At 49.3% G+C, this 26,943-nt stretch overlaps 1 protein-coding gene and 1 long non-coding RNA gene across 6 annotated transcripts in view; both read right to left on the bottom strand.

The window, feature by feature from the left end:
- The window catches only part of sdccag8 (SHH signaling and ciliogenesis regulator sdccag8), a 41,207-nt gene that overhangs the window by 1,958 nt on the left and 12,306 nt on the right, over positions 1–26,943 (bottom strand). For 2 of the 5 annotated variants that reach the window (XM_076050839.1, XM_076050840.1), the window contains exons 15-17: positions 16,063–16,190; positions 11,002–11,110; positions 9,007–9,226 (exon numbers count right to left, since the gene is read on the bottom strand). The exons of 1 other annotated variant lie outside the window; for it this stretch is intronic. In XM_076050839.1, coding sequence (XP_075906954.1) covers positions 9,049–9,226; positions 11,002–11,110; positions 16,063–16,190 — 415 coding nt within the window. In that variant the 3' untranslated portion in view covers positions 9,007–9,048. Of the gene's footprint in view, positions 1–9,006; positions 9,227–11,001; positions 11,111–16,062; positions 16,191–26,943 lie in introns of those variants that run through there. 2 more of the 5 variants (XM_076050843.1, XM_076050842.1) reach the window with 2 other exon arrangements.
- On the bottom strand, positions 1,039–2,511 carry LOC142904623 (uncharacterized). Its single transcript, XR_012929434.1, has 2 exons — positions 2,406–2,511; positions 1,039–2,351 (listed from the first exon to the last, which is right to left on the bottom strand). It is a non-coding gene; the product is annotated as an uncharacterized LOC142904623 (long non-coding RNA).

Raw genomic sequence — 26,943 nt, forward strand, 5'->3', positions numbered from 1 at the left:
TACCTCCCTCCCTCCCGCTTGTCCAGTTCCTCCGTTCCTGCCTTTCATCTCCTCCTCTTCACCTCTCCTCCTTTTTTTCTCCTGCTTCTTATCGTTGTCTCCCCTCCTCCCCTTCCTCTTCTCCTCCCTTCCTCTCCCGTCTCTTCCCCTTCCTCGAGATCCACTGACAGGCTCCGCCCACTTATAAATGCCATATTAATAATAAAAAAAAATCAGCAACAGGAGTGAAATACAATCATCTATTTTCTATGTTCTATCTATTTTAATAATACTGAACAAAATTCTCTAGGAATTCTGACACACATTTTGTAGGTTTCTCACTCTCTCTCTCTCTCTCTCTCTCTCTCTCTCTCTCTCTCTCTCTCTCTCTCTCTCTCTCTCTCTCTCTCTCCCCCTCTCCCTCTCTCTCTCTCTCTCTCTCCCTCTCTGAACAGGAAGCTGGCTAATCAGTACTTCCAGGTCATGGCCTCAGATGTTGGGAGCAGCTTGATGTGATGCAGCCACTTAAGCTTTGACACACAGGCGACGAAGAAAGAAGCGTCACACGCACCTCGTCTGCTCAACCAGCCACTGACCTCTGACCTCCTCCTTATACAACACACACTCTCGCTCTAATCCACACCTTCTCTCTCTCTCTCACCTGGTTCAACTGCTGTGTGTGTGTGTGTGTGTGTGTGTGTGTGTGTGTGTGTGTGTGTGTGTGTGTGTGTGTGTGTGTGTGTGTGTGTGTGTGTGTGTGAGTGAGTGAGTGAGTGTGAGAGAGAGAGAGAGAGATTAAGGCGGCTGCTCCTTCCAGCAGCTAAATCCAATAACTGGCTTCTATGGACTGGCACACTCATTAATTAGGGCTTAATACAGCTTAATGTTGCCCTGCTCCACCCAACACACACACACACACACACACAGGGGGCTGGCTCTCTTTCGGCCACTGCCTGTTGAGCAGGTCGGGGTCCTGGCTGGACTCATGGAAGTTTGATGAAGGGATTACCGGATGGAATGGATGGAGTTTTTTTTTTTTGTTTTTTTTGGGCGGGGGCCGGGGGGGCAACAAGCAACAAAGATGCCTGAAATCTCCACCTGTCACCTCACCACCACCACCACCTGCCGTCGGCCTGGACGAGGAGGCCCCACCTGCTGGATCTCCCGCTTTACTGACACCGGACACACACACACACACACACACACACACACACACACACACACACACACACACACACACACACACACACACACACACACACACACACACACGCCCTGAAAAAATGACACACAACACGTCCCTGCAGTGCTGGTGGAGGAGTAAATAATCATAATAAAAAAAACTCTCCTGCAGACCAAACGGAAGCTGTTTCGCTGCGAGGCACTGTGCGCTAATTTCCCACGACGGCCCAGTAAATCAAACTGGGCTCCAGTTACCGCATCTCAAACATCCTCCACCACTTCATCCACCAGTGCTGCTGCTGCAGCAGATTAATTACAAGCAACAGCGCAGACACGGCACGAGCTCTCGCTGGTATACATCAGTCGTCGCCCTCAGCTACAGTCTCACTCTGTGTGTGTGTGTGTGTGTGTGTGTGTGTGTGTGTGTGTGTGTGTGTGTGTGTGTGTGTGTGTGTGTGTGTGTGTGTGTGTGTGTGAGGCTACAGGATGAGCAGCAACGTCACATCAGCAGCCACATTAAGACGGCACCGTCAACATGATCAACATCTGAATCGCAGCACTGATCATTTTAAAAAGGGAATTACAGCATCAATGAGGGTTTTTTTGTTTCGTTTTGTTTTTTTTTTTAACTCTTTTTCTTTTTGGTTTGTTCCCTCAATTTTTTTTGAGTGTTTTAAAATAATCAGAAATGATCAGAAAATAGGAAGCGTGAAATTCATCCCGCAACAATAATGACATAATAATGAAAACACCGCTTGAGAAAATGCTCAGCGTTTAAATAACCGCACGGATGTGTGTGTGTGTGTGTGTGTGTGTGTGTGTGTGTGTGTGTGTGTGCGCGCAGCAGGCAGGGGGCCCGGGGGTTGGAGAATGCAGGCAGACGGCCTCGGCCTGCCTGGTTACAACAACACTGCCAGGGGCATGAAGGCTGCAGCTGCCCCCCCCCCATCCTTACACACACACACACACACTCACACACACACACACACACACACACACACACACAAAAACCATATTTCACCCAATCCCAGGCCCAGCATTGCCACCCTCACACCCCGGCGCTCGAGCAAAATCTTGGCTTGCACACAACTGAGCTTATGAACGTGTGTGTGTGTGTGTGTGTGTGTGTGTGTGTGCAGGCCTGAAGGCCATGCCTCTCTCTCTCTCTCTCTCTCTCTCTCTCTCTCTCTCTCTCTCTCTCTCTCTCTCTCTCTCTCTCTCTCCCTCTCTCTCTCTCTCTCCACCAGTCTGTCATGCCAGTTGTTGCTCTTGCTGACACGCTCACTCGACACGGCTGAGCTGAGTGGTGATGCTGCGTCTGAAGCCCACGATTGTTTTCTTCGGCTTCTCCTGCTCCGCTCGAACCTCCGGGTGAAACAACACACGCCGGCCGACGGTCTGACCGGGATTCGGTCGCCGTCGGACCTCAAACCCGCCGCCGACTGCGGATTTCGCCGGACGGATTCACAGCGCCGGGGTCAAAACGAACTCATGTCCGCGGTTTAAATTTTAAGATGTTCGTTGCGCCATTTTTAATTGTAAAAGAGAAATAAGCAGAGGCGGTCTTTCGATGGCACAGCATCAGATGAGGGAAAATTATCTGAGCATCAAATGTGCATTTTTTTTCATATAACTGCTGCACTTGTCATTTTTTTTGCAGCCTCGCAGCCAAAGTTAAATTCAAGACGAAAAAATTAATCTTATTATCTTGATTAATTAAAGGTGATGTCAGTTTGCTGCACGGCCTACAAAAAAAAAAAATAGATTTTATTTTATTTTGGTTATTTAGAATGGAAGCCTTTTTTAATCCCACGTTGGAGAAATTTTCATGAGCCAAATTTCATCCGTTGAAAAAAAGGAACGAAATAACACATTTTGTTACGGCCCTTAAATATATGATTTCATGCATGATTTAAATTAAAAAAAAAAAATCTTTGGCTTCACTGAAAATAAAAGAAACATCTCCACACTCTAAAAAAAAAAAAAGACAGAACGGTGAATAATAATAATGATAATAATAATGATAATAATAATGATAATAATAATAATGATGATAATAATAATAATCAAAATTGTTTTTAAAAATTCAACACGGGTTCTTTACGAAAACTGTTCTGATTTCTACGGTCTGCTATAAAGGCACGTGCGCACGCACGCACACACACACACACACACACACGCACACACGCACACACACACACACACACTTGAAAAGGTTCACACTGACAGACCTTGAAGGCCACGGTGCAGCATTAAAGCCTCTCTGCTGCTGTCACTTTTAACATTTTCCCTCTGACAGAGTGAGTGCATGTGTGTGCATGTGTGTGTGTGTGGTGGTGGGGGTGGTGTGTGGGGGGGCAGGTGTTCCTGTTTCTAGTTGTACTTTTATGAAGCAGTGTTAGCGAGTGTCACCGACTGGGGCTTTAGATGTGTCGCTTTGCACATTTAACGCTCCAGCTTGCGAGCCTCTGGCTACAGCCTGACATCTGAGCTGCAAATCTGTGCATCCACGTACACGTGTGTGCGTGTGCGTGTGCGTGCGCGTGCGTGTGTGTGTGTGATAGAGCTGTAAAGCCACCGTTTGACAATGCTCTTTCAGCAGGCCGCCCTGCAGTCGCTCCCGGCTACAGAAGCCAGCTGGGCGAGGCAGCGACAGGAAAGCGAGGAGGAGAAGGAGAGAAGGAGCGAGGGAGGAGGAGGAGAGGGGGAGGAGGACAGCGCCATCCGGAGGTGACGACGGCAGCGTGACGAACGCAGGGGAAAGTTGAGTTTTCTCAGCAGTTCACATGCGAAAAAATAAGAAATGTAATAATTGAAAAATCTACGATTGAAATAAAGTCAATTATTCTTCAATCAATCAATCAATCAAATGAATCGACAGTTATTTCTACGTCATTTTGTTCATATTCCATCATCCTAAGAAAAACTAAAAAGTGGCTGATTTTAAGAGAAAACGTCAAATACAATTGATATAATTGATGTAAAATGATATAGAAAGTCGAGATTCGACTGGAGTGACGTGAACAAACTACTTTCCGTCGCCTGAAAAACATTTTGTTTGTTTTCATTTTGCCAAAGTCAGAGAGAATGCAAAAAAAAGAAGAAGAGAATATTATGGTCTGCATGTCCCCCGTTTGTCCACATCTCACTCTGTCATCATCCATCCATCCATCTCTCAGATCACACACAGTTGCAGCTCACCATAAAACACACACACACACACACACACACACACACACACACACACACACACACACACACACACACACACTGTTTCTTCTGCTCAGCCGCTGCCAAGTTCATTTGCAAATGAAAAGTTTTTTTCCTTTTCTTTCTTGAGGAGCCTCCTCCTCCTCCTTTTTTTTTTTTTTTTTTGCTTTTGGGGCATGGCAGCACACAGCGTGTGTGTTTCGGGGGTGGGAGGGGGGGGGAGGACAGAGGGTGTGTGTGTGTGTGTGTGTGGCAAGAGCCCAGATGAAGCAGCCCTCGCCCGTGGCGTGCCGTCCGCCCGCGGTAGCAGCAAGCCTGTTCCTTCCTCCCCGGCCCGCCGCGACCATTTGTTCCATTAACCAATCTCCTGGAGCCTCTGGTGCAACACACACACGCGCACACGCGCACACACACACACACACACACACACACACACACACACAGAAATACTTCAACAACTGCTTGCACAGCTCATACCACACATGGCCCCTCCACCTCTCCGCCATCCTTTCTTTCCTCCATCCCCCCATCCCCCCATCCCCCCATCTTTACCCCTCCTCCCCGCGCCCTCCCTCCTCTGCTCCAGACGCACGCACCATCTTTCTTCGTGGAGGCCATATGGCCTCGTGAAGCCTGTGGATCTACAGGCACATCTGCGTGTATGTTGCTGCTCCTCCTTAAAGGGCTCGTCGGCGCGCAAACACTCGCGCGGCCACACGGCGAGAGAGAGAGAGAGAGAGAGAGAGAGAGAGAGAGACACACACACACACACACACACACACACACACACACACACACACACACACACACACACACACACACACACACACACACACACACACACACTCTGCCGGAGATGACAAACACTCTGCTGTCACTGTGTGCGGTTAGGCAAACGTCGGTGTTATGTAGGACTCTGCATGCGTTTCTCTGTGTGTGTGTGCGTGCGCGTGTGTGACCCCGGTGTGTACATGCGTAGTGATAATTGGCGAAACAGCCTGCGAACAGCTGTGAGGTGACAGAAAGGTTACGTGCTGCTTGGTACAGACTGGGAGGAGGAGGTGGAGGAGGGAGGAGATAAAGTTTGGTGGAAAAGAAAGGAAGAAAAAGGCCGAGAAGGAAGTGAGAGGGGTTGTGGGGGAGAAGGATGGGGGGGGGACGACAGGGGAGTCGAGAGGCAGCGGCGTCAAAAATCGTCAGCGCAAGGAGCCGTCAGCGAAACTTCTCTCTGCATTATCTCCATATTTGTCGGCAGCGCTCGCTACGCTGGGGGAAAAAAAAAAGAGAGGAAAAACATCCTGGAAATGAATAAATGAGTGCACGTTCACGAAGAGCTGCGTGGAAACCCCTGCAGGTCCCTCCAGAGTCCTGTGGATCGTTGATGTATTCATTTCAAATTGTGCTTTTTTTTTTTTCCCCGACATTTACCAGGATGAGCGTCTCGTATCGTGTCTTTTGTAAAATTCTATCATCAAAGGATCTATCATTCCACACAACCGTCGGCAAACATGTCAAAATTGTGTTGTCTTGTATTAATGATGATTAAAAATCCGTCCCAGATATATATAGAATAACAGTTATGTCCTTGAAAAGTCAAAGATGAAGAGCGAAGCATGAGGAGCGCCGGCTAATTTGTGCTTAACTCAATGTGACGCTGCCTTAAAAAAAAAAAAAACAGGATAGAAATATATGTAATTTACGGGAAAAAAAAAACAAGAAAAAAACAACAATAAACAGTAACACAACGGGACGAATGGTTTCCAGTGAGCCACTTTCCCTCCTTCCCCATCCCTCCCTCCCTCCCTCCCTCCGCTCTGCTTCTTCCATTTCATTCGCAGGCAAAACATCGTAGGGGGAAGAGAGAGAGAAAAAAAACAGATAAATAAATAATGAAGTGGATGAAGCAAAAAAAAGAAAAAGAAAAAAAAAGGAAAAACATTGTGTGCTAAAAAACCCCTGTGTAGCTTGGCAATCGACTCGCCGGCCGGCGTAAAAATAAATCAAGCTGATTTTCCAAATGTTTTGTGCTCTTCGCAGCACAGATTGCGCGCCGACGGAGAGGCGGTGGGTGGGGGCGGGGGGGAGTGAGGGAGGGAGGGCCGGGGCTGCTGGGTACCGAGCCCGCCGACACCAGCTTGTTAACACGGACACCTTAAACCCGCGCACGGCCCGGCGGGGGGTCCCGGAGCTGGCGGCTCTCGGAGCTCGGGGAGCTGTTAGCGTAGCTCGGGGAGCGGCTAGCATATAGCACGTATAACACATAGACGCACAGATCGAGACGAGACGAGACGAGACGAGACGAAGCGTCACTCGGTGTTTGGATGGAAACCGTTCGCACGATGAATGGAAAGAAAAACCCACCAAAAAAAACAAACAAAAAAAAAACAACAACTTTGGATCGGAGAGCGAGACATTGTGTTGATTTTAAACATATGTTAGCCTCGTAAGAAAAAACAACCGAAGCGATTTGCGACGGCGTCGTATGTCACCACTGCTGTGTCTCGGCTCCTTCTGATTGGCTGATGCGTCCTGATGCATCGTGGGTATTACAGGAGCATGAAGGCGAGTGCTACATGATGCTCTGTGGACCCTCTGATGCGGGAGTCAAAAACGTTTTCGCAGTGCGCGCTGGGTGGCGAGCACCTGCATTGAAATGAATGGGAGCCGTACAGGAGTCGGGGGTGGGGTGGGTGGGGGGGGGGGGGCTTTGGAGCAGATGCATCGGAAAAAAACAGAGGCGCTTTTCTCCAGAGGTGAAATGATATGGTGGGGAGAAGAAAAAAGAAAAAAAAAGAATAAATGAAATGAAATCGTGGTCAAGCTTCACGGCAGCCGGTTCAAACGTGACCTCGTGCTGGAGTGCGGGGGAGGGGGAGGCGGCTCGGGAGACTCTGCAGCCATCGGGAGGATTCATCCACCCCAGTGAAAAAGTGTCAAAAGCAGAAAATAAAAAGTCACGAGATGCCAGGAGTGATTACGAGAGGAGGAGAGAAGTTTGCTGCCAACCTGCAGCCCATCATCCACTTTTGGCAGCCGGATCGCTGCTCAGCCAAAACCTCCTGAGAACGCGCAATACAAAACCCACCACACGCACACACACACACACACGCACACACACACACACACACACACACACACACACACACACGCACGCACACACACACAGAGGGAGAGACACGCACACACACACACACACACACACACACACACACAGAGGGAGAGACACGCACACACACTCACTCACGAACACATATAAATATATCGGCGCAACATATGCCTGCAAACATGCAGAATATTCAAACTTCACACGCACGCACACGCATGCACGCTCACAGACACACACACACACACACACACACACACACACACACACACACACACACACACACACACACAGCTTGATAACTTGGATTGTTTTTCCTTTCAATGAAAAAGCAGGAGACAGCTGTGACTCGCTCAACTTTTCTGGTGTGTGTGTGTGTGTGTGTGTGCGTGTGTGTGTTTTGGCAGCTCCAGGCTGACGGCAGGTTAGCGGCGGTGGGTGGCAGACAATATGTAGTGTCAGGGACGGAGCAGCGGAGGGTGTGTGTGTGTGTGTGTGTGTGTGTGGATGGGGGGGGGTGGTGGTGGTAAGGGACCGGGACCTCGGATCCTGCAGAGTGGGGCAACGACACCCACGCAGCCGGGCGGAGCGCCAGGCGCCCTGCGGAGACACACACACACACACACACACACACACACACACACACACACACACGTGCAGGTGGTGCAGGATGAGCGGCGCTAGGCTCCGTCTCAGACTGCGGCAGCGGTTGCTGGTGGCAGAAGGAAAACGAGGCCTTGGAGTTGAAATGTAAAGCCACAGCTGGTAGTTTGAGTCGCCCGGTGTGAGAAAGAAAGAGCTGATGTAGCTGCAGCAACAGGGCAACAAATATTCTGTTCGTGGCTCAAACGCAAATGTTCAAGTTTTGTTTTGTTTTGGGTTTTTTATTTTATTTTATTTTTTTTTGCATCTGGTGTTGTTGAAACAAAGACTTTGCCCTCTTTTTTTCAGGACAGCATATTCGCAGACCTTCACCTGCGAGGCAGCGAGCGCAGCGCTGTCGTTTTTTTGCCGAGAGGAAAAAAAAAAAGATTTTCTTTTCTTTTCACAAAAAAAGCGCGACGCAAAAAAAGATACACTGCCGTGCCAAAAAAAAAAGGGAAAAAGTTTTTGTCGAAAACAAGTCGTTGAACAGAGAGTGAGAGAGAGAGAGAGAGAGAGAGAGAGAGAGAGAGAGAGAGAGAGAGAGAGAGACTGTGAGTGTTGACGATCTGAAAAATCCACAGCAGGACTGAAAGAAAAAGAGGCCTGAGCCAGTTTGGCAACTGCAGCTGGTGAAGTAATCCAGTCTGAAAAACCACACATTATTTTCAGTGCTGAGACACAAAGACGCTCGTTATGCCACGATCACTATTATAACTATTAATATACTATTTATTTGTGTAAATAATCCAACGGTTCATAGGATTTAAATATAGAACTAGTTTTCACTTTCTGCCTCTATAAATATTTTTATTTAAATTTCTTCATTTCCTTAAATTCTTTGCTCTATATTGTTGCTGTAATGAGGCAAATGTTGGATGAATAGGCTTCTATTCTATTCTATTCTATTCTATCTGTGAGTCAGCCCCCGGTCACGACTCCAAGGTGTGCGTGTGTGTTGCGTGTCTTTTCTCCTGCCTGGTCTTCATGCGCTGGTGCAGTCGGCCGTGCTGGACGCACTGTCCCTCCATGTCGGAGCAGCGAGCTCGCAGGGCGGCCGTCGCCTCCTCCAGCTGCTGCTTCTCCAGGGCCAGCAGCTGCAGCTCACTCCTTGCACACACAGGTTTGAAAAAGATCAATCAATCAATCAACAAAAAACTAAAAAAATCTATTTATTTCAATATCTGAGCAGTCCGCACACTCCATGTGAGTGGGAAACTCATGTTCAACGTCTGATTTTGACTTTTCTTAATTGGCACAATACGATTTTTTTTTAAAAGATTGGTTTATCTCCTTTAACGTGTCTTTCTGGTCCAAACGGTTCAAAATCCAAATGCTGCTTCTTTCACCGACCATCAACAACGAGGGAAAGCAGAAAATTCTTCATTCAAAAACAACCTAAACCTTCTATGAGATGTGCCTGAAAAGGAAAAATCAAGCAAAAAAAATGACAAAGCTGCGTTTTTGTTCTGTTTTTTTTCCCTTTAATTTGATCAACTCATCTCCTTCTCCTCCATCTATAGCTATATATCTATAGATCACTATACCTATCTATCTATCTATCTATCTAAATCTATATATTGATATCTATCTATATATATCTATCTATATCTACTTACGTATATCTATATCTAGCTCTCCCTCTCTCTGTCTCTTTCCCTCTCTCTCTCTCTCTCTCTCTTTCTTTCCCCCTCTCTCTCTCTCTCTCCCTCTCTCAAAGTCCTCTTGCTGCTCATCTCGATGTCAGGCTGCACTCTGGCCGTCCAGCAGGACTTTAACCGCAACACTGGGCTCAGACTCCAGGAGCTCAAACTGGCCCCGAGCTTGGAAACACACCATCAGCGGTGGCACACTGTTGTTAAAGCACGGCCGTCTCCCAGTCTCACACACACACACACACACACACACACACACACACACAGAGCAGATGCAGGGAACGGGGGCCTCATCAAAGTGTCAGCATGAAAATCGTCCCCGTAGCAGCGCACGTGATGCAGTAATTGTTCCTTGACACGCTGCACACGCTGAATACATCTGTGTGTATGCCGCTGATGTCTATTCATGAGTAAATACCCAGGATGCTACACTGTGTGTGTGCTTGAGTGTGTGTGTGTGTGTGTGTGCGTGCGTGCGTGTGTGTGTGTGTGTGTGTGTGAGAGAGACGTGGACGTATCCTGTGGCTGGTGAGGCCAGTGTGGTCTGTCAGGGCCAGATTGGAGGCTGTCATGTGACTAATGTGCAGCACAGCTCCAACAGCTGACAGGACACTGGGCCCAGGGTCACTGTCACACACACACACACACACACACACACACACACACACACATGGACAAACAGACACAGGGAGAGAGAGAGAGAGAGAGAGAGGGAGGGACACACCCGGGCAGCCCAGATGGAGAGCTGCGCAGGCCTGCTGTGACAAACTGCAGCATCAGGTTCGCAAGAAAACAGGTCAGTGCTGGGAGGCCGTGTGGACGGTGTTGACGAGATCCGTCCAAACAGCCTGCAACCATGACCACGAACAAACAGCCAACCCGGGCAAGAACGGAGTGAGCGGCGCGGGAGCGGAGCGTCCGGTGAGTTTGAGGGAGAAACGAGCGAGAGGGAGAAGCGGTCGATGACGCACAATGATAATAATATTTATAATGTAGACTACCAGTCAAAATCTTTAGTACTTTCTACACTGTAGATACATACTGAAGGCATCAAATATATGAGCAAGATATGTAGATTAATGTGGCAAAAGAAAAATATGGTGTTATATTAAGCAGCTGTACAAATAAAAGTTGATTGATTGATTGATTGATTGATTGATTGATTGATTGATTGATTGATTGATTGATTGATTGTATCTGTGGAAAGGAGGTTGGAAACCAGTGGCTGACCTGCAGCTGTGCGTCACCTCCTCCAGCTGGAGGCCCAGTCCGCCGCACTCGTCCCGCAGCTTCCTGATGAGGGAATTCTGGGAGCTGAGCAGCACTTCCAACTCTGAAACTGCAGGGATTGCTGTGTTACTACAAGGGTTAAAGGTCATTCCACAGAATCACAGAGACAAAACAGAAGAAAAATGAATTCAAATAAAAATAAAAATGAGCCGACGACACCAATTCAGCTTTTTGCCTCACAAAAATATAAACAGTCTTTCTTATTCTGCCAATCAAAATGCCCCCAATGTGGGATTAATAAAGGCTTCTATTCTCTTCACATGTGCAGCGTGTTTTCACCTCTTGCAGCCTTTCTTAACCCTTTTCTTGGAGAGACAGAGTGACCACTGGGGTCAAAATAGCCGACACTCTCGCTCTCCCGTGTTCACTCAGCGGGCTCGGAGAGGAGCAGCAGGAACGACTGACACGTTTTCCGAACACATGAATCAGCCTGGTGCGTCAACCAGCCTCGGCATCAATAAGGGCAACTCTGCATCTAAAGCAACATCTGAAAGTATGAGTAATAATAATTAGGGATGCACCGATACCACTACGAGTACCCGCATTTCAGTACGTGTTGATACCGGTAATGAGTACTTCAAAAGACCGCTACACATTATCGAAGTTTTCTAAGAACATGTTTCACTGCATTACAAACACAAATTTAACAAAATTGTTCTATGCATGCATATGCAAGTTATCTATATAACCAACTTCTTCTCCTCAGCTGCCCCCCTTTCCAAGGTGTCCCCCAGGGCTCAGTGCTTGGTCCTCTCTTCTTCATCCTATACCTCCTCCCCCTCGGTCAAACCATCCGTCATCCCGGTCTCCGCTTCCACTGCTACGCTGATGACGTCCAACTGTACATCTCAACTAAACCTCTCACCCAGTTAACTGACTCCAGCCCGTCCAACTGTCTCGCTGAAATTAAATCCTGGATCCTAGAAAATTTCCTCAAACTAAACGGTGAAAGATCAAACCTGATCCTAATTGGTCCAACTTCCCTCACCCAAACAGCCAAAGACTTCCACCTCACCATCGACAACTCTACTCTGTCCCCCCCCCCGACCCCTCCTGTCGGAACCCTGGAATCATCTTCGACAGCAACCACTCCTTAGACCAACACATCAAACACGTCACCAAAACAGCCTTCTTTCACCTGAAGAACATTTCCTAGTGTGTTAAAATGCATTACGACTACACGGCAATGTGTTCAGCAGGTTATTCAAAGGGCCCCCCGGGTCATATTATCGCCTTGCTTTCAATTGGAAAATAAAGTTTTTGTTTTGTTTTTTCTTCTTGTCAAACTAGAACACTCTGAATTTCAGTGAATTTCGGCCCAGTGGGCGTCGTGGCGGCTATTTTTATTCATGCGTTCCCCAGGAGTTGGCATCCAAACCGGTCGAGATTCCAGAGAGAAACATCTACATTAGACACAAAGCTGGACAATTAAATCTATTGTCACCGATCCTGCAGCAGCAGCCACATACATATGCCTCCTTTGGACGCCGTCCCAAAAATTTTTTGCTTTGGTCGGCGTTCAGGAGGGAAAAAAAAAAAAAAAAAAAAAGAAGAAAAAAAAATCAAAATGGTCGACACAGCAGGCGGAGACGTACAGAGAAAAAGTGGCAGCGCGGAGAACGGAAATATAAAGTGAGTGAGGAGGGAAAGATGGTGCGTCGCTCTGTCGTTTTTTTTTTTCCAGCCGTTTGAAAAGCACTTTTTCTTTCTTTCCTCTCATTTTTTTTTTCTATTCCTCTCTCCCTGCCACCTCCTCTTCCGTTCACGGGGGCCTCTTTCTGAACAATCCAACACTGGGCTTTTCATCATTCCTTTGAAATGATCCACGTTCGCCCATCCAACATATGTCTGCTCTTTCAAAATAACAATGGCGGCCCGGTTTTGGATGGAGGCAGTGATCCACCTGCTCCGGCATTCTGTCGCAGTCAAGTGGCAGCGCAAACACCCCGGACTTTGAAAAGTAGCTCTGACTTGTGAGGCGGGGGGGGGGGGGGCTTTACAAACATGTCATCTGTGTATTTATATATCTATGCATAGATATATAAATACGTGTTAATGGGGACGTGACTGCTGTGAATGAACAGGAAGAGTCTTTTATTAATAACATTTGGCTTCCTCCTCTCTCATTGCACGCTAACCAGTTAGAGTCGTTAGAGGTCAAAAGGTCACACACACGAGCTTCCTCCAGTGTTTTTCCTCTTGTGTTGTCTGTCACTGCTCCCCTTTTTTTCTGTATAGTTTTGCCTGCAGATAATGCAGTCGGAGGGCAGCGGATGTGAGAACGCAGCAGCGCAGCAGCCAGCCAGCCAGCCAGCCAGCCAGCCAGCCAGCCAGCCAGCCCCCTCGCGCACTCGCTGACAAAGTTTGGTCAGCGGTGGGAAAAAAAAGTTGCAGGAAGAATGCTAATTAACCGAACAGGCTTTGAATGCGTCTGGCCGTGCGTAGGCCAAAAAGAACCATGGGACATAGAAACACAGCAGAACTGGCACTGGAAACAAACAGATAAAAAAAAAATATGAGGGAGGGAGGGAGGGAAGAGAAAGGGAGAGAGGGAGAAAGGGAGGGAGGAGGAGAAACAAATATCTGATATCATCTAGAGGCCACTCTGAATGGCGTTCACTGAGAAAAAGAAACATGAAAAAGACAAAAAAAAATGGGTAGGGGCAAAAAAAAAAAAAAGAAGGTGGGACGGAGTGAAGAAGAAGAAAAAGAAGAAGAAGAAGGAGGGGGGAGAGGCGGGGGGGGGGGGCAAGCAGGATGGACGGAGGGGCGGGGCTTGGAGAGCAGGGGAAGCTAATTATCCAGCTCGTCTGTCGGGACGCACGCCGGGAGGAAGTGATGCGAGCGACTAAAGGACGTCCACCCCCCCACCCACCCCCACCCACCCACACCCACCCACACCGCCATCCCCCCTCTCCCCGCCACCCTCCCCCCCTCCCCCCCCCCCGCCCTCACCCGCAGCGTCCTGCTGCGCTCTGATGTCAGCTCTCTTTAGACAACATGTGTGCCACCGACGTGCGCCAGAAACAAACCCTTTGTTCGCCCCCTCCTCCCCACTCCATGCCTCCCCCATCCCTCCATCCCTCCCTCCATCACCCCCTCATCCCTCCATACTGCCCACCTTTGTTCTGCCTGGTTGAAGGGAACACACAGGTAAATGAAAAGGCAGCGAGAGGCTGAGCAGAGAGGAGAGGTGGGAGGGTGGGGGCGCTGTTGAGGGGGTTTGGGGGTGGCGGAGGTGTGTGTGTGTGTGTGTGTGTGTGTGTGTGTGTGTGTGTGTGTGATCCAGATGGTGCAACAGATGTGCTAGCAGCAGCAGCTCTGCTGTGCAGACAGACACACAGACAGACAGACAGCACAGCTTCTCTCCTTCTCTCTCTCTCTCTCTCTCTCTCTGCTCGGACCTCGTTCTCTCTCGCCCTCCTCGCTCGCCCTCCTCTCTCTCTTCTGAGGTCGGCCTCGTTCGCCTCAGATGATTCCTTTGCTCCCCGGCCGCCGGAGGCGGAGGAGGAGGAGGAGAAGGAGGAGGAGGAGGAGGAGGAGAGAAGAAGAAAAGAGTCTTTCAGCTGGAGGACGCCGCAGGTTCGAGACCCGGCTGTTTCCCAGCGCCCCCCCCTCCCCCCCCCACTTCCCCTCCACACACACACACACACAGACACCTCCCCGCTGAGGTGCGTCCTTGAGGAGGAGACGGCACGGCCCCCCCGCCTCCAGCCGCCACTCTGTCAGCGACCCTGATCAACTCTGGGCCGTTTGAGTTTCCTGCTGCTCGGGACGTTTTGAAACGTTCTGTTGTGTTGCTGTGTTGTTGTGTTGTTGTGTTGCGGCCCCGCTAGGCTTTGTTTCCCGCCCCTGGTCTCTGGTGCAGCCGCCGCCGCCGCCACCGCCAGCCGCCGCCGCATCACACATCTAACGCGCCTGCGGGCCACGTCCGCCTACAGCACACTGAGTTATGCAGATTTCAGGGGCCCTGCTGCTCCTCAGCCGTGAACGCTGCTCCAGCCAGCGTGTGCAGCTCGAGTCTCAGTGGAAGCACAGCGCCGGCCCCATGTTGCTGCTCCTTTTATTAACTCTCGACAGAAACTCATATTAGCAAAGACATTCATCTGAAAACCTTCAGATTCCAAAAAAAAAAAAAGAGCTGTAGATTAGAAACTGTTCATTAGGGAAGCGTTTTTAAGCCATGGCACATTTACATTGAAGATATCCCAGGACACACCGCCAAGCAAAAATATTATGAAATTCCTCTTTTTTTTTTGTCTCTCAATTTATTTATACTCACTCAGCGTGAAACCTGTTTAGATGCACACAAAGCTGATATCCAGGGAGCAAGACAGGCTCACAGTCACTCCACAGTGGAATGTTATTTCATGTTTTTTTAGACCAATTAAGTGAAATTGGATCATTTTTCATGGCACACCTGACATTATCTCAGGGTGCACTAAGTGGTTGAAAAACACTGCTTTAGGGATGTGAGACTTTGAGAAGTGGGTCAGCGTCGCCGTGAACCAACCAAGGCTTCAAACTCCTGGGCAACAACTTTGTGCTTTTAGTTCACATGGAGAAGGTCGTAGTGGGGCGGGACTTGCAGCTGCTGGGGGCCCATGGCAGTGCAAAACTAGCAGATCTAGCAAAACCCGAAGGCCCCTCATTGCAAATGTTGAGAAACCTGGGCAACACAGTTGCACATGACGACGAGGGAAAGAGATGAATAAGGAGAAAAGAGTAAAAACAAGTGTGTGACACTCATCTTCTGGCATAAAACTGTACTGTTCAAAGTTGGAACCCAGCGGAACCCAGCAGAGCCCAGCCGAGCCCAGTGGAGCCCAGTGGAACCCAGTGGTGCCCGGTGAAGCCCAGAAGACCCCAGAAGAACCCAGTAGAGCCCAGCAGAGGCCAGCCGAGCCCAGTGGAGCCCAGTAGAACCCGGGTGCATTTAAAGTGCTTTATAAATACAGTTGGGTTGAGGTGAGTTGAGAGCAGACGCCCCCTGCCACTGACCTCTCTGCCGCTGCTGCTCCTCCGTTTGCTGCAGCAGCTCCGTCAGCTCCCGCTGCCGCTCCTGCGCCGAGAGGCTCAGCGACGCCACCTCCTCCTGGTGAGCTCGCTCGGCGCTCTGACTGCTCTGCCTGCACGAGAAGCCAAAACACACACAGTCACACTTTCGAGTCAGGAGACGACAGTTTGACCTCAGCGTCCGTCCCAAACAGGATGTGGTGTGAACATAGAAACAACAAGAACAAGGTTTTCATGCAACTAGAGGTGCAGAATTCAACTTGATGGATCGCTGATCTGTGGTGGATTGCTAAAATATACCACCGCTCAATGTCACAACTTCTGATTTGAGCCACTTTCGTATTAGCAGTTTCTCCAAATAAAAAAAAAATCCATAGGCTGGTTTCAATTCTGTCGTCCCATCACACACACACATCCCAAACACTTTGATTTCAGGTGCATCTGCATATGAATATGCAAAGTATACCTAATTTTGAGGAAAAGCATCGTCAAAGGGTCAAATCTACTTTGCTGGAGGCGCCGGTTCAAACGTCACAGTGCAGTCGGAGGCCAAACACTGCGTTTCCTGAGAGTTTGAGATCTGAACTGAAGGAGGCTCCCCAACGTCAGGTTTTGATTTTGACGAGAGCAAACGCAGCAGCGGCCCCCAGACACACGCACGTGCACGCTCCCTATACGTGGAGGAACAGCATGGTTCGCTCTCCAACGTGCACGTCTGCTTGCCGTCGAGTCCCCTCCTTTAATGTCGCCTCTCATTCATCTCTGTAGAAGAACTGCGGCAGGTAAGACGCAAAAAAAAAAAAAAAAAAAAACACACAACAACAAAACCCCGCAAGGTGCGGAAACCCCGGCGCGCTTTGAACGACGCTGCATTTTTATTCGTGTCGGAGCCAAAAACTTTCCAACTCAGCGAAGTCCAACTGCACCCAAACAACAGAGGGACGGACAAAGAAGGAAGGGAAAGGAAAAAAAAAAAACTACAAAGAGATAGAAGGGAGACGGAGAGAGAGAGAGAGAGAGAGAAAGAGGGAGAGAGAGAGAGAGAGAAAAAAAAAAATCCCCCGAACAAATAAACACAACTCTTCCTGAAGTCCAAAGGCGCTAATGAAGAGAGAATTCTCCAGTTTAAGTGAAAACTTTTCTCCCCTGCAGCGTTTGGCCTGCATCTCTAAAGTGACCGCGTCTGTCTGTTCCTCCGTGTGTGTGTGTTCTCCTGCTGTCCTGCTGTCTGGGGTGTGAAAGCGGGTGGCGGGTGTGCAGGGGACACAAGGAGACTGTGTGTGTGTGTGTGTGTGTGTCTGTGTGAGTGTGTGTGTGTGTGTGTGTGTGTGTGTGTGTGTGTGTGTGTGTGTGTGTGCACAAGCGCATGAACCCCCGCTGGGCTTGAACAGCAGCCTGAGCCACCAAAGACACACCAGGGCTCAGCGGGAGATGGCGGCCAGGCGCTGCCAGCCATTTGGTCCTGCAAGAGGTTCCAGGGGGCCGTGCGTTTGTGCATGTCTACGTGTGTGTGTGTGTGTGTGTGTGTGTGTGTGTGTGTGTGTGTGTGGGAAGAGAGGGGAGGGAATGGGAGGGGGGTGGGGGGCTCACACCAGACCTGTTTACTCACCAATTAGCATCAGACAGGCCGCCAGAAAGTTCCAGCAGTCGGCGATAGAAGGATAGCGGAGGGAGGAGGAGAAGGACGGAGGACAGAAGACGAGGACGGAGGAAGGGAAAAAAAAAACACGACGAGAGAAGAGGAAAAGCTAGCGAACGTTCTGCCGTCCGCGGCCTGGTTCCTGACGACCCACTGAACCCAAGGTTGACAGGCGCTTCCATTGCAAAAAAAAAGCCCTGGTGAAGTTGCAGCGGTTTCCAGACTGGATGCAAGGATCTCCTCCAGTTGTGGAGTTTTTGTTGATGGAAACTGTTGAAGGAACTCTCTTCAGAGTGGAAGAAAAGTTCAACCTGGCTCTTTTTCTCGCCCAACTTCACTTCTTCAGAAAGCGAGTGATAAAACACGTGCAGTTCTGGAAATCAGTTGTCAGTGTTGTGTAAGGGAAGGCTCACACACGGCATTCCGGCCTCCTCCTGTTTGTTTCAGAAAGGAGGTGAAGCCGGGACGGTTCAGAGTGGAACCCCAACATGACGTTGGCATGGAGGATTCAAAATTGTGAAGAAGAGACAGCGGCTAAGCTGTAGCGACGGGTCTCTCCAGTCCACAGGAAGGATCAGATTGTCACACGCAGGCTGTTGAAGGTTTGAACCCCGAGAGTCAAATCTCTGGGATGAATTGCACACAGGTGGCGATAAAGCAGCTCTGCCTCTTCAGAGTGGAAGGTGAAAGCAGGGCGCGCTAAGAGTGGACGTCACCTCCTCCCTGCTGCAGGGTCTCGTCCAGGTTAGAAACACCTCCGGACAGCAGCTGCACTCCCATGACAGTTTTTCCATTACACACACCTACAATTCAGAGTTCCCAATTCACCTCACACGCATGTTTCTGGACTGTGGGAGGAAGCCGGAGAACCCGGAGAGAACCGACGCGGACACGGGGAGAGCATGCAACCTCCACGCAGAAAGGTTGAACCAGCAACCAACAACAGAATGGCAGAAGAGATCTGAAGGGTTTGAAGCCTCTGTGAGAGGGTTCTCGTTAAGGGGGCGGGGCTTGGAGGTGGGTCATGCGGTTCCTCCGCTGGCTGCTCCAGGACGACCACAGATGACGGCGATTAAAAGGGAATAAAAGCGCAGATGAGATGTCTGCGGAGGAGCGAGTCCGAAGCCTTCCGGCCAGCGGGGAAGACCAATATGTGGAGGGTCTGCGGCCGGTACGCACTCCTCGGGGGGCCGTCCGCCTCGCAGCTGATTGGTGATGGGCTCTGGGTCGGCGCCGGTGGCAGGAACCCCTCGTTTTGGGGGGCGACAGACTGAGCGTTTGTCAGCGAGCGGCTAGCCGGGCTAGCCTGGAACCGGAACAGCGCGGGACAGCTTGCTAAGTACGGCGAGAGCGGCGGTGGGCCAGGGGGGGCCCAAGGTGGGTTGGACTGGCCGTGCGGGGCGGCGGCGGGCCAGGTACAGCAGTGGCTGCTGGGTAAGTGGGCGGCGGCTGGCCGGCTGTCTGGCGAGGGCGAGGCGGCGGCTCAGCCTGCTGCCGCTGCCACTGCCGCCGCTGCTGCCTAAGTGGGCACTATTCAAGCTGTTGCCCATTAGATGTGGGCTGCCAGGGCCTGACCGAGCACGCAAGTTTTGCGGCACCCCGCGGTGCAGCTGGCGTCGCGCGCCAGAAACCGCCAAATGCCGCGGTTTATCAAAGCGCGAGCACAAATTGGAGGACTCGCTAGGAATTAGAGGTGTTGGCTGGCGGCGGGCGCCCACTGAGCGCTTGTTTAGGGCGAGAGCAAACGAAGAGTGCGAGTCCGTCACCTAGACGGGCCTCGCGGATGAGCCGAAGTGAATCGGTGAATTTAGAGGAACAACAGAGGGTTTGACATTCACGCCGGGGTTTTTCCGGCCCGCGAGACGATTTTGCAAAGCATAAAAAAACAAGCGGAAAAAATTTTTCACTTGAGGAAACTGCTGTTCTAAATGTGTCCACTTGATGTCGCAATATCGTTTCTGCTACGCCTGAACCGTTGTCTTTGAAGCCTCACAGTAAAAATGGATGAAAAAAATGGATGAAATACAGCTATACTATGACTTACATTACTATCAATATCACTGTTTCAAGTTTGGCAGGCTGGATCAAAAAGCTTAACGGGCCGCATATGGTCCCCGGGCCGTAGTTTGCCCTTGCCTGAAGTAGGCCCAAGTACAGCCAATCTGATTCTACCTACCCCAGCACGACTCCTATTGGCCGCACTCATTGCACCAAAATGTCTCCGTCGAAACCGAGAAAAGTGGAAGCAGAGTGCAGAGCGCTCCAAGAACACCGCCAAAGTAAAACAAAGAAAACAATCTGAAGTTGTTGTTATTTTCAGGTGATTATTATACCATGATTTTATCGGTCCGGCCTGCTTGGGAATGAATGTTCCTCTATGGTGGCCCGTGAACTAAAAATGAGTTTATCACCCCGAATTTAGCCGGGGTTGAGCCGACAGACGACTGATGATCCCCTGCAAAGAGCCGAGCGCAACGCTGACCGTCACTGAGAGCCATCTGTAGGAACCGCTGCGGGCGTTGCGTTTTATACTGGAAAGAAGAGCACGTGTAGCATCTATAGAAGCAAACTTTTGTGTTTTTAATGAAACTCGTATAAAACAGAAGGCAGAACCCCCCCCGCCTCCCGCGCACCCCACACCGCCCAAAAAAAATGAAAGGTCCCATTATGTATACTCTCTGCTGCTTTATCTTTATTTGTCACATTTTTCACAAATAAGTAGTAAAAAAAAAAAAAAGTAGTAAATAAGTATTCAGAAAGCAACAAGCTTATTTAAAAACACTCCGTTGGCCCTGGCTGGGAGGTGGACAGTAATCTCGGTGAGATGTGCTTCCCTTTGTGACATCACAAGGGGCCGCTTTTCAGGGTCTTTCTGCCCGCGAAACAAACCGCGAAACCAAGAGTGGAGACGTGACGTAATGAGTGAAAAGAATAAACAGCGAGGAAGCATCAGGGAGCCGTGTGACGGTAACGTTGAAATATAGATGAATGAATCCTACCGACACTTGGAAGGGGAAAAAAAGAAGAAATAAATGACATTCTACATATTTGCTGATGAACCAGAGGGCCGGAGACGGAGCCGCTCGTGATGATTCACCGCCGCAGATTCACGACTGGACTTCATCAGTCGGACCGCATTAAAATTCACAGGTTCTGATAGGCGGTGGTGAGAGACGGCGAGGCCTAGTGTGTGTGTGTGTGTGTGTGTGTGTGTGTGTGTGTGTGTGTGTGTGTGTGTGTGTGTGTGTGTGTGTGTGTGTGTGTGAGTGTGTGGGTGACGGTCGCTGCCAACACGATGAGTTGAGCGTCGGGAGTCGAGGCCACATATTGAACATTTGCTGCAGGACGACCAACATTGTTTTCCTGCAGCAGACTGCACACTGCTGCTGCTGCTGCTGCTGCTGCTGCACGTTGCTGCTGCACGCTGCTGCTGCACGCTGCTGCTGCGACTGCTGCTGCAACATTTTCAGCTCTTTGCACGTAGCAACACAATATATTTTTTTCAGCACATTTTCTTTCTTAAACCCTAAGAATGTGGAGCACAGTGAAGACAGAGGCAGTGGGCTCATCCGGTGCATGGCCGGCCCATCTCTCCATCCATCCATCCCTCCATCCATCCATCCCTCCATCCATCGCCAGCGTTTCTCATCTCTGCTCCCCGCCCCCCCGCCCCTCTCTCCATTCCTGCCGTTTCCATCCGTCACTCCTCCCTCCTGTTTTTCCCTCCCACCCTCTTTCCTGTAACTAAACTGGCTGTGTCTCTCTCCATCTGCTGGTTCTTCCTTCAGCGGCCCTGCACCTGTTCACACCTCCTCTCCTGTTGGCCACCTCTTCTCCCGACCCCCCCCCCCACACACACACCCCCTCCACCAACCACCCAACCCCTCCTTTATCTCCCCGCTCTCTCCTTTCTCTCTCCCTCCTTCTCTCTCTCTCTCTCTCTCTCTCTCTGCCTCTCTCAGCGTCACGCTGCCAGGCCGTTCCTGGCTCACTCAGCCGCTCTGTCATTCAATCCATCTGTCGGCGAGTCAACTTTGTTTACAGCGGGCGGCCCGAGCCTCTTTTCTTCTTCAAGGAACGCTAAAGCCCACCCCCTCCATCCCCTCCTCTTCCCTCCCTCCAATCCTTCCCTCCGACTGACACCAAGGTCAGCGGTGAGCCAAACGTCCCGGTAAAAAGCACCTTTAAAAAAATGTACATAAATCAAAAAGTAAAATTGATTTCGGACAATCGGCGTCTTTAAAAGGCCGTCGTCCTTTTGCCCTCCTGTAATAATAAACGCATGCAGAACACCACAACCCACGCACACGCAAACTTGTTATCCCCCCCCCCAATTAGGCCACGCGTTCCTTCAGAGAGTGAATGAGAAGGAAAAAAAATGTCCATATTGATGCAATTAGCTTGCGATTGGCCCTTTGTCTCCGTCTATCTGCTCGCAAGATAATGACAATACTGACTGGCGCAGCGGCTGCTTTAAAAATAAACACGCGGCAATCGCACAATATGTTGCCGCACTGGCCCCAGTTCAGAGTCAAATCCGAGCCCTGCGGCAACAGAGGAGAAGCGGCGGAGAGGTCGAATCCACTCCGGCTGAGCTGTTAAGTGACTCACTCGAATTCACGACGCCAGTCAGGAAACCGGCTTCACGTCGCTCCTCATCAGGGGCCGTTTACACAGAGACAGATTTTTTTTTTGTTGCATTTTTTCAAAAACAATCTCAAAAACAAACGACTGAAGACGATGAAGTACCAATCCCAGGCCTGGCGTGGCGCCGCAAGTTTACTCCCTGAAGGCAGAAGAAGAAGAAGAAGAAGAAGAAGAAGAAGAAGAACACCTGAAGCACGCCGTGTTTAAAGAAGCACTAGCTCCTCGCTAACAACATTAGCACCACAGATCACAGAAAGAAAGATTGCTCGGCAAAAAGATGGCAGAGTTGAACTTCTGCTCCGAGTTACTTTAGAACACAAAGCCTCAAAAGGTCCATGTGTCCACTGGGAGTCGTGCCAGTAAAAGTTTGCTAACATTTTTGTCATTTAGGTTTCCCGCCTCAATATCCCAGTCCACCGACCCAAAAGAAAATCAATAATAAGTACAACAGGTTTGCAAATCACTGTCGTTGTGTTTATTTTCACTTCACACGATCGATCCACGAGCACCGTGTGTTATTGTTCAGACAATTGTATTGTATTGCAAAGACAACAGACAGGTCAGCATACTGCTGCAGGATTAGAGAGGGAAAAGGCTCTCACATTCATTCTGAGGAGGAGTGAAAAGTCACAGAGTTTTGTTGTTTTTCAGAGAAAGGGAAAAACCAAGATTAGGTGCACGGTATCGACTGTGTTGTTGTCTTCAGCGTGTGTGTGAATCCGCTTCACACCTGAGAATCACCTGATGTTGTCCGCCCACAATATGTGACAACATCTCACTTGCTGAAGCGCTTGTGACGTCATCTTCTATAAACTCCCCAACCATCTTCCATCGCTGGCCTCTCTTCCTCCATTCTTTCAACAACAACAACAACAACAAAAAACAAGGACGAGGTTTGAACACCCCGACAGGGAGAGAAGAGCTGGAGATCAAACTCAAGGTGGGATTTTGTCCATCCACTGTCTGTTTAGGTCACAAACCGAGCAGCCAACAAACGAGTTGGTGTTAAGGTGAGAAGAAAGCCTTGGTGTCTGTAAATCGCGCCCTGTGATTGGTTACCAGCTTGATCTCTTCACCGCCGATGCTGTCAAGGTTCAGTGGTACACGTGCACAGCATGAGCCCAGACTGGCACAGATTGAGGTTTACCAGATCCATAATTCTGGGCTTCCAAATGGAAAAACGTGAGGTATTACAGAGGCAAGTGTTGTATTTTAGAAGTCTGTTTTAGTCAGACTCACTCAAAGGAAGAAAATGTTTTGTTTAATCTTAATTTTTTTTTTTATAGATTCTCATCTTTTTTTTCTGGAGCTCTTTCTCGCTTTCCATTCCCTTTCCTCAGAGGGAGTCATCCTCCGCTCTTAATCATCTTTGTCTATGTCTTCGTGCAAACAGACTGTCCAACAGCGCCACGGTTCACACAGTGCTTTGTTGGAAACAGGGAGCACAGCGAGCAATATGCATAAATATAGCACTGGCATTTTGGGCATCTTTCACCATGTGCACCGAGCATAAACAAAAGCTGTACATTTCGGCTCGGCGGCGGCGGCACAATATCCCAGGCGCTGTTTGTTCTAAATCTTTGAAATGTAAAAAAAGAAACATCGAATTAAGAAAAGAAAAATCGCAACCTGAACACTTTTACTTTTCTTCTCTGAAAGCTGCGCACAGCGGCTGTCTTTCCCTCCATCGTTTCCCACCTGCATCTGTTCACGTCATTTCCATCGTCCCCATCTACGACCTGCTAACGGGGGCCACTTCCCCTCCGAACTACAAGACAGAGCCTCGCGCAGCTGCACCCGTGACAAGACCAGAAACTGTTTGATGAGAGAGCGAAATAAAAAAATAAAAAAAAAGGGGGGAAAAAGAGCGGAGATGAGGGGGTAAAGATGAAGAGAACGGGATGATTAAAAAGAGGGGAGGGCGGGGGTACAAAGGAGAAGGAGCGAGGTGACACAGAGACACGAGCAGAGGGAGCTTCTGTCACTGCGGATGAAAGCTGTGCCCACTGGGCCGCGGGCGCTGCGCAGAGCCGCCCTCCAGCAGGAGGCGCCCAAGGTTCAAACTCCATGATGATGATGAGTGACACAGGCTCGCAAAAGTAGCCCTGCAAAAAAACCAAAAAAAAACAACAACACCCCCCTGTGTTCCTGAACACAGCGCGGTGCCTTCAGAGGGACTCCGACTGAGATCAGATGAAATAAAATATCGCGGGACGCGACGCCTGCGAGAGGAACGGAAGATGGTGGAGGGCTGGTGCCCCCCTGGCCCCCTCCCCACTTTCTGTTCTCCCTCCCGCAGCACTGCTGTGTATGTAGGCCAGTTTCCCAGGGCACATTTGGCTGCGGCGGCAACAGTTGTAGCCGACAGATTTCTCCTCCGTCTTTGCCCGAGGTCCCCCAATCAGCCGTCTCTGGGCTCTGCCCCGCTCGCGGCCCCCGCAGCATGGACACATTACCGGTCTGCCTCCTCGCAGTCGGGGCTACCGACTGCACCCGCCATAAAAAAATTATGGAAAAAAAAAATCTTCTGGACTTGCGAAGCATCTGTGCCATTTGTCTCAAATCTCTGCCAGGGAGAGGGTTCAGCAGGGGATGTTGTGGGTCGGCTGCGCGGAAATCCAACTGCATCTAACTGCATCTACGTTTAAAACACACACTACCAGTCAAAAGATTGGAATGGGGATGCAAATTATCGACTGAGTCATTAATCGTTACCTTATCGATCGATTAACCATTCATCGATCGGCAGTGATTTTTTTTGGGCTGAGAAGCTAAATTTCACAATTAAAAGAAATGTGTAAGGAACACATTGTTTTACCCTTAAATAATGTTGAGGATCCAATGTGACCCATTTTTACATTAGAGAACAGCCAAAACAGCCTAAACATTTATCCTCTGACTTTAAGTTGACTTCTAATGGGTCACATTTCAACTTTTTTTTTTTTTTTTTAAAGTAAACTTGTTCAAGGTATATTATGACCATCACATTACCTACAGGTGAATTGCTCTTTCCTGCCACTGCACTGGTATAATGATATTAACTACCCGTGTAAAAAAAAAAAAAAGGTTCAATTGCAACTAATTTAATTTAATTGATCAAATTCTTAATCAACATTTAATCAATAATCGATTAATCGTTAACATCCCTAGTTTGGAGAGTTTTTCCTTTTTTTTTTCTTTTTCTTTACTATTTTCTACATAGGCGAGATACTGAAGACATCAAATACATTAGCAAGATGTGTGGAACTATGTAGCAAAAAAAAAAACACTTTTAAATGGCTGAATATGCTTTAAGGAGGGTGATATAGAAGGGTGGATATTTTCAAAAAGTCTACAATATGAAACGTGAAAGTGTGTGTTTGATCTTTTTCGGATCCAATTTGCAATTTGGGATCAATAAAGTACATCTATCTGTCTCTCTATTTGAAGGGAGAATCACTAAAAATGTAGATTTTTTTTTTTTGTGATTTCGTCTTGGCTCTGTGCAGCAGCTCCTGGTGACACCGGCCAAGCTCGCCCAGGTCCAGACGGCTGAGTGAAGAGGGCGGCCGCCGCAGGGGGAGGAGTCGGTGCCGGAGGTAAGGAGACACTTTGACAGTGTGACACACTGACCAGTCAACAGTCTGGCCCACCGTCGTCCAAGACAACCAGCAGCTGAGCATTGGCTGCTGCTGCTGCTGCTGCTGCTGGTTCTCCTGATCCCAGTCAGTCCTCTCACACACACACATGCTCGCACACACACACAGTCTCTCTCCTGATACATACTCCTACATACTTTTAGCCACTTTAGTCACTTTTACAATTGTTTATTCACTCCAAATGTTATTCTAAATAAGTACCTGAAGCTGCGTTCAGACTGCCAGCCAAAAATCCAATTTTTATCCCATCCAGATTGAAACCGGTTTTGCTCTTTTGCAGTCTGAACAGTCACAAATCACATGAAATCCGATTTTTGCAAAAACGGATTGAAACCATCTTCTGGAGGTCGTTTCAAATCGCACGTGGACAGATGTGTCTCAGTCTGAGCAGCTCCAAACACGCCGATCGGTTTCGACTGCCCGTGACGTCACTCTCTACACGCCAGAGCGGAGAGCGCCACTCCAGGTGTGTAGAGTCGAGATTCTTCCTGCTGCTCTCTCTCTTTCTTTACTGTGCTTTTTTTGCCATTTGCACCACCTCCGGTGAGCATTGCCACTTGTACATGTCCCTGCACATCCAGCAAGAGCATGTGACACATAAAGTTCTCCAATCTTCAATCTTGAATCTAAAAGTGATTCTGAGTTCGTCCCTCTGGGGCTTCTCGTCCGTCGTTTTTTTCCCCCACTAAAACCCACTAAAGACGCGCGGCTCAGCCCCTCCCGCTGCATCGCACACGACGCCGGACGAGCTCGCAGAGAAAGTAGCGAGAAGAAAAACTCAGAATTGGAATAAAAAGAGGAAAGGTGAAATGCGAGGGAGCAGGTGAGCGTCAGCAGATGCAGCGAGGGAGAGAAGCGGCGAGAGCAGCGAGTGTGACAGAGGTGAGAAGGCAAGATGTCAGAGAGGGCACTCCGACAGCGAGGAGGGAGGAGCGCAGCACG

This window comes from Nelusetta ayraudi, unplaced genomic scaffold (genome assembly GCF_046127955.1).
Source record: "Nelusetta ayraudi isolate G7.1 ecotype Tasmania unplaced genomic scaffold, CSIRO-AGI_Nayr_v1 ptg000130l, whole genome shotgun sequence".
Classification (NCBI taxonomy): Eukaryota; Metazoa; Chordata; class Actinopteri; order Tetraodontiformes; family Monacanthidae; genus Nelusetta; species Nelusetta ayraudi.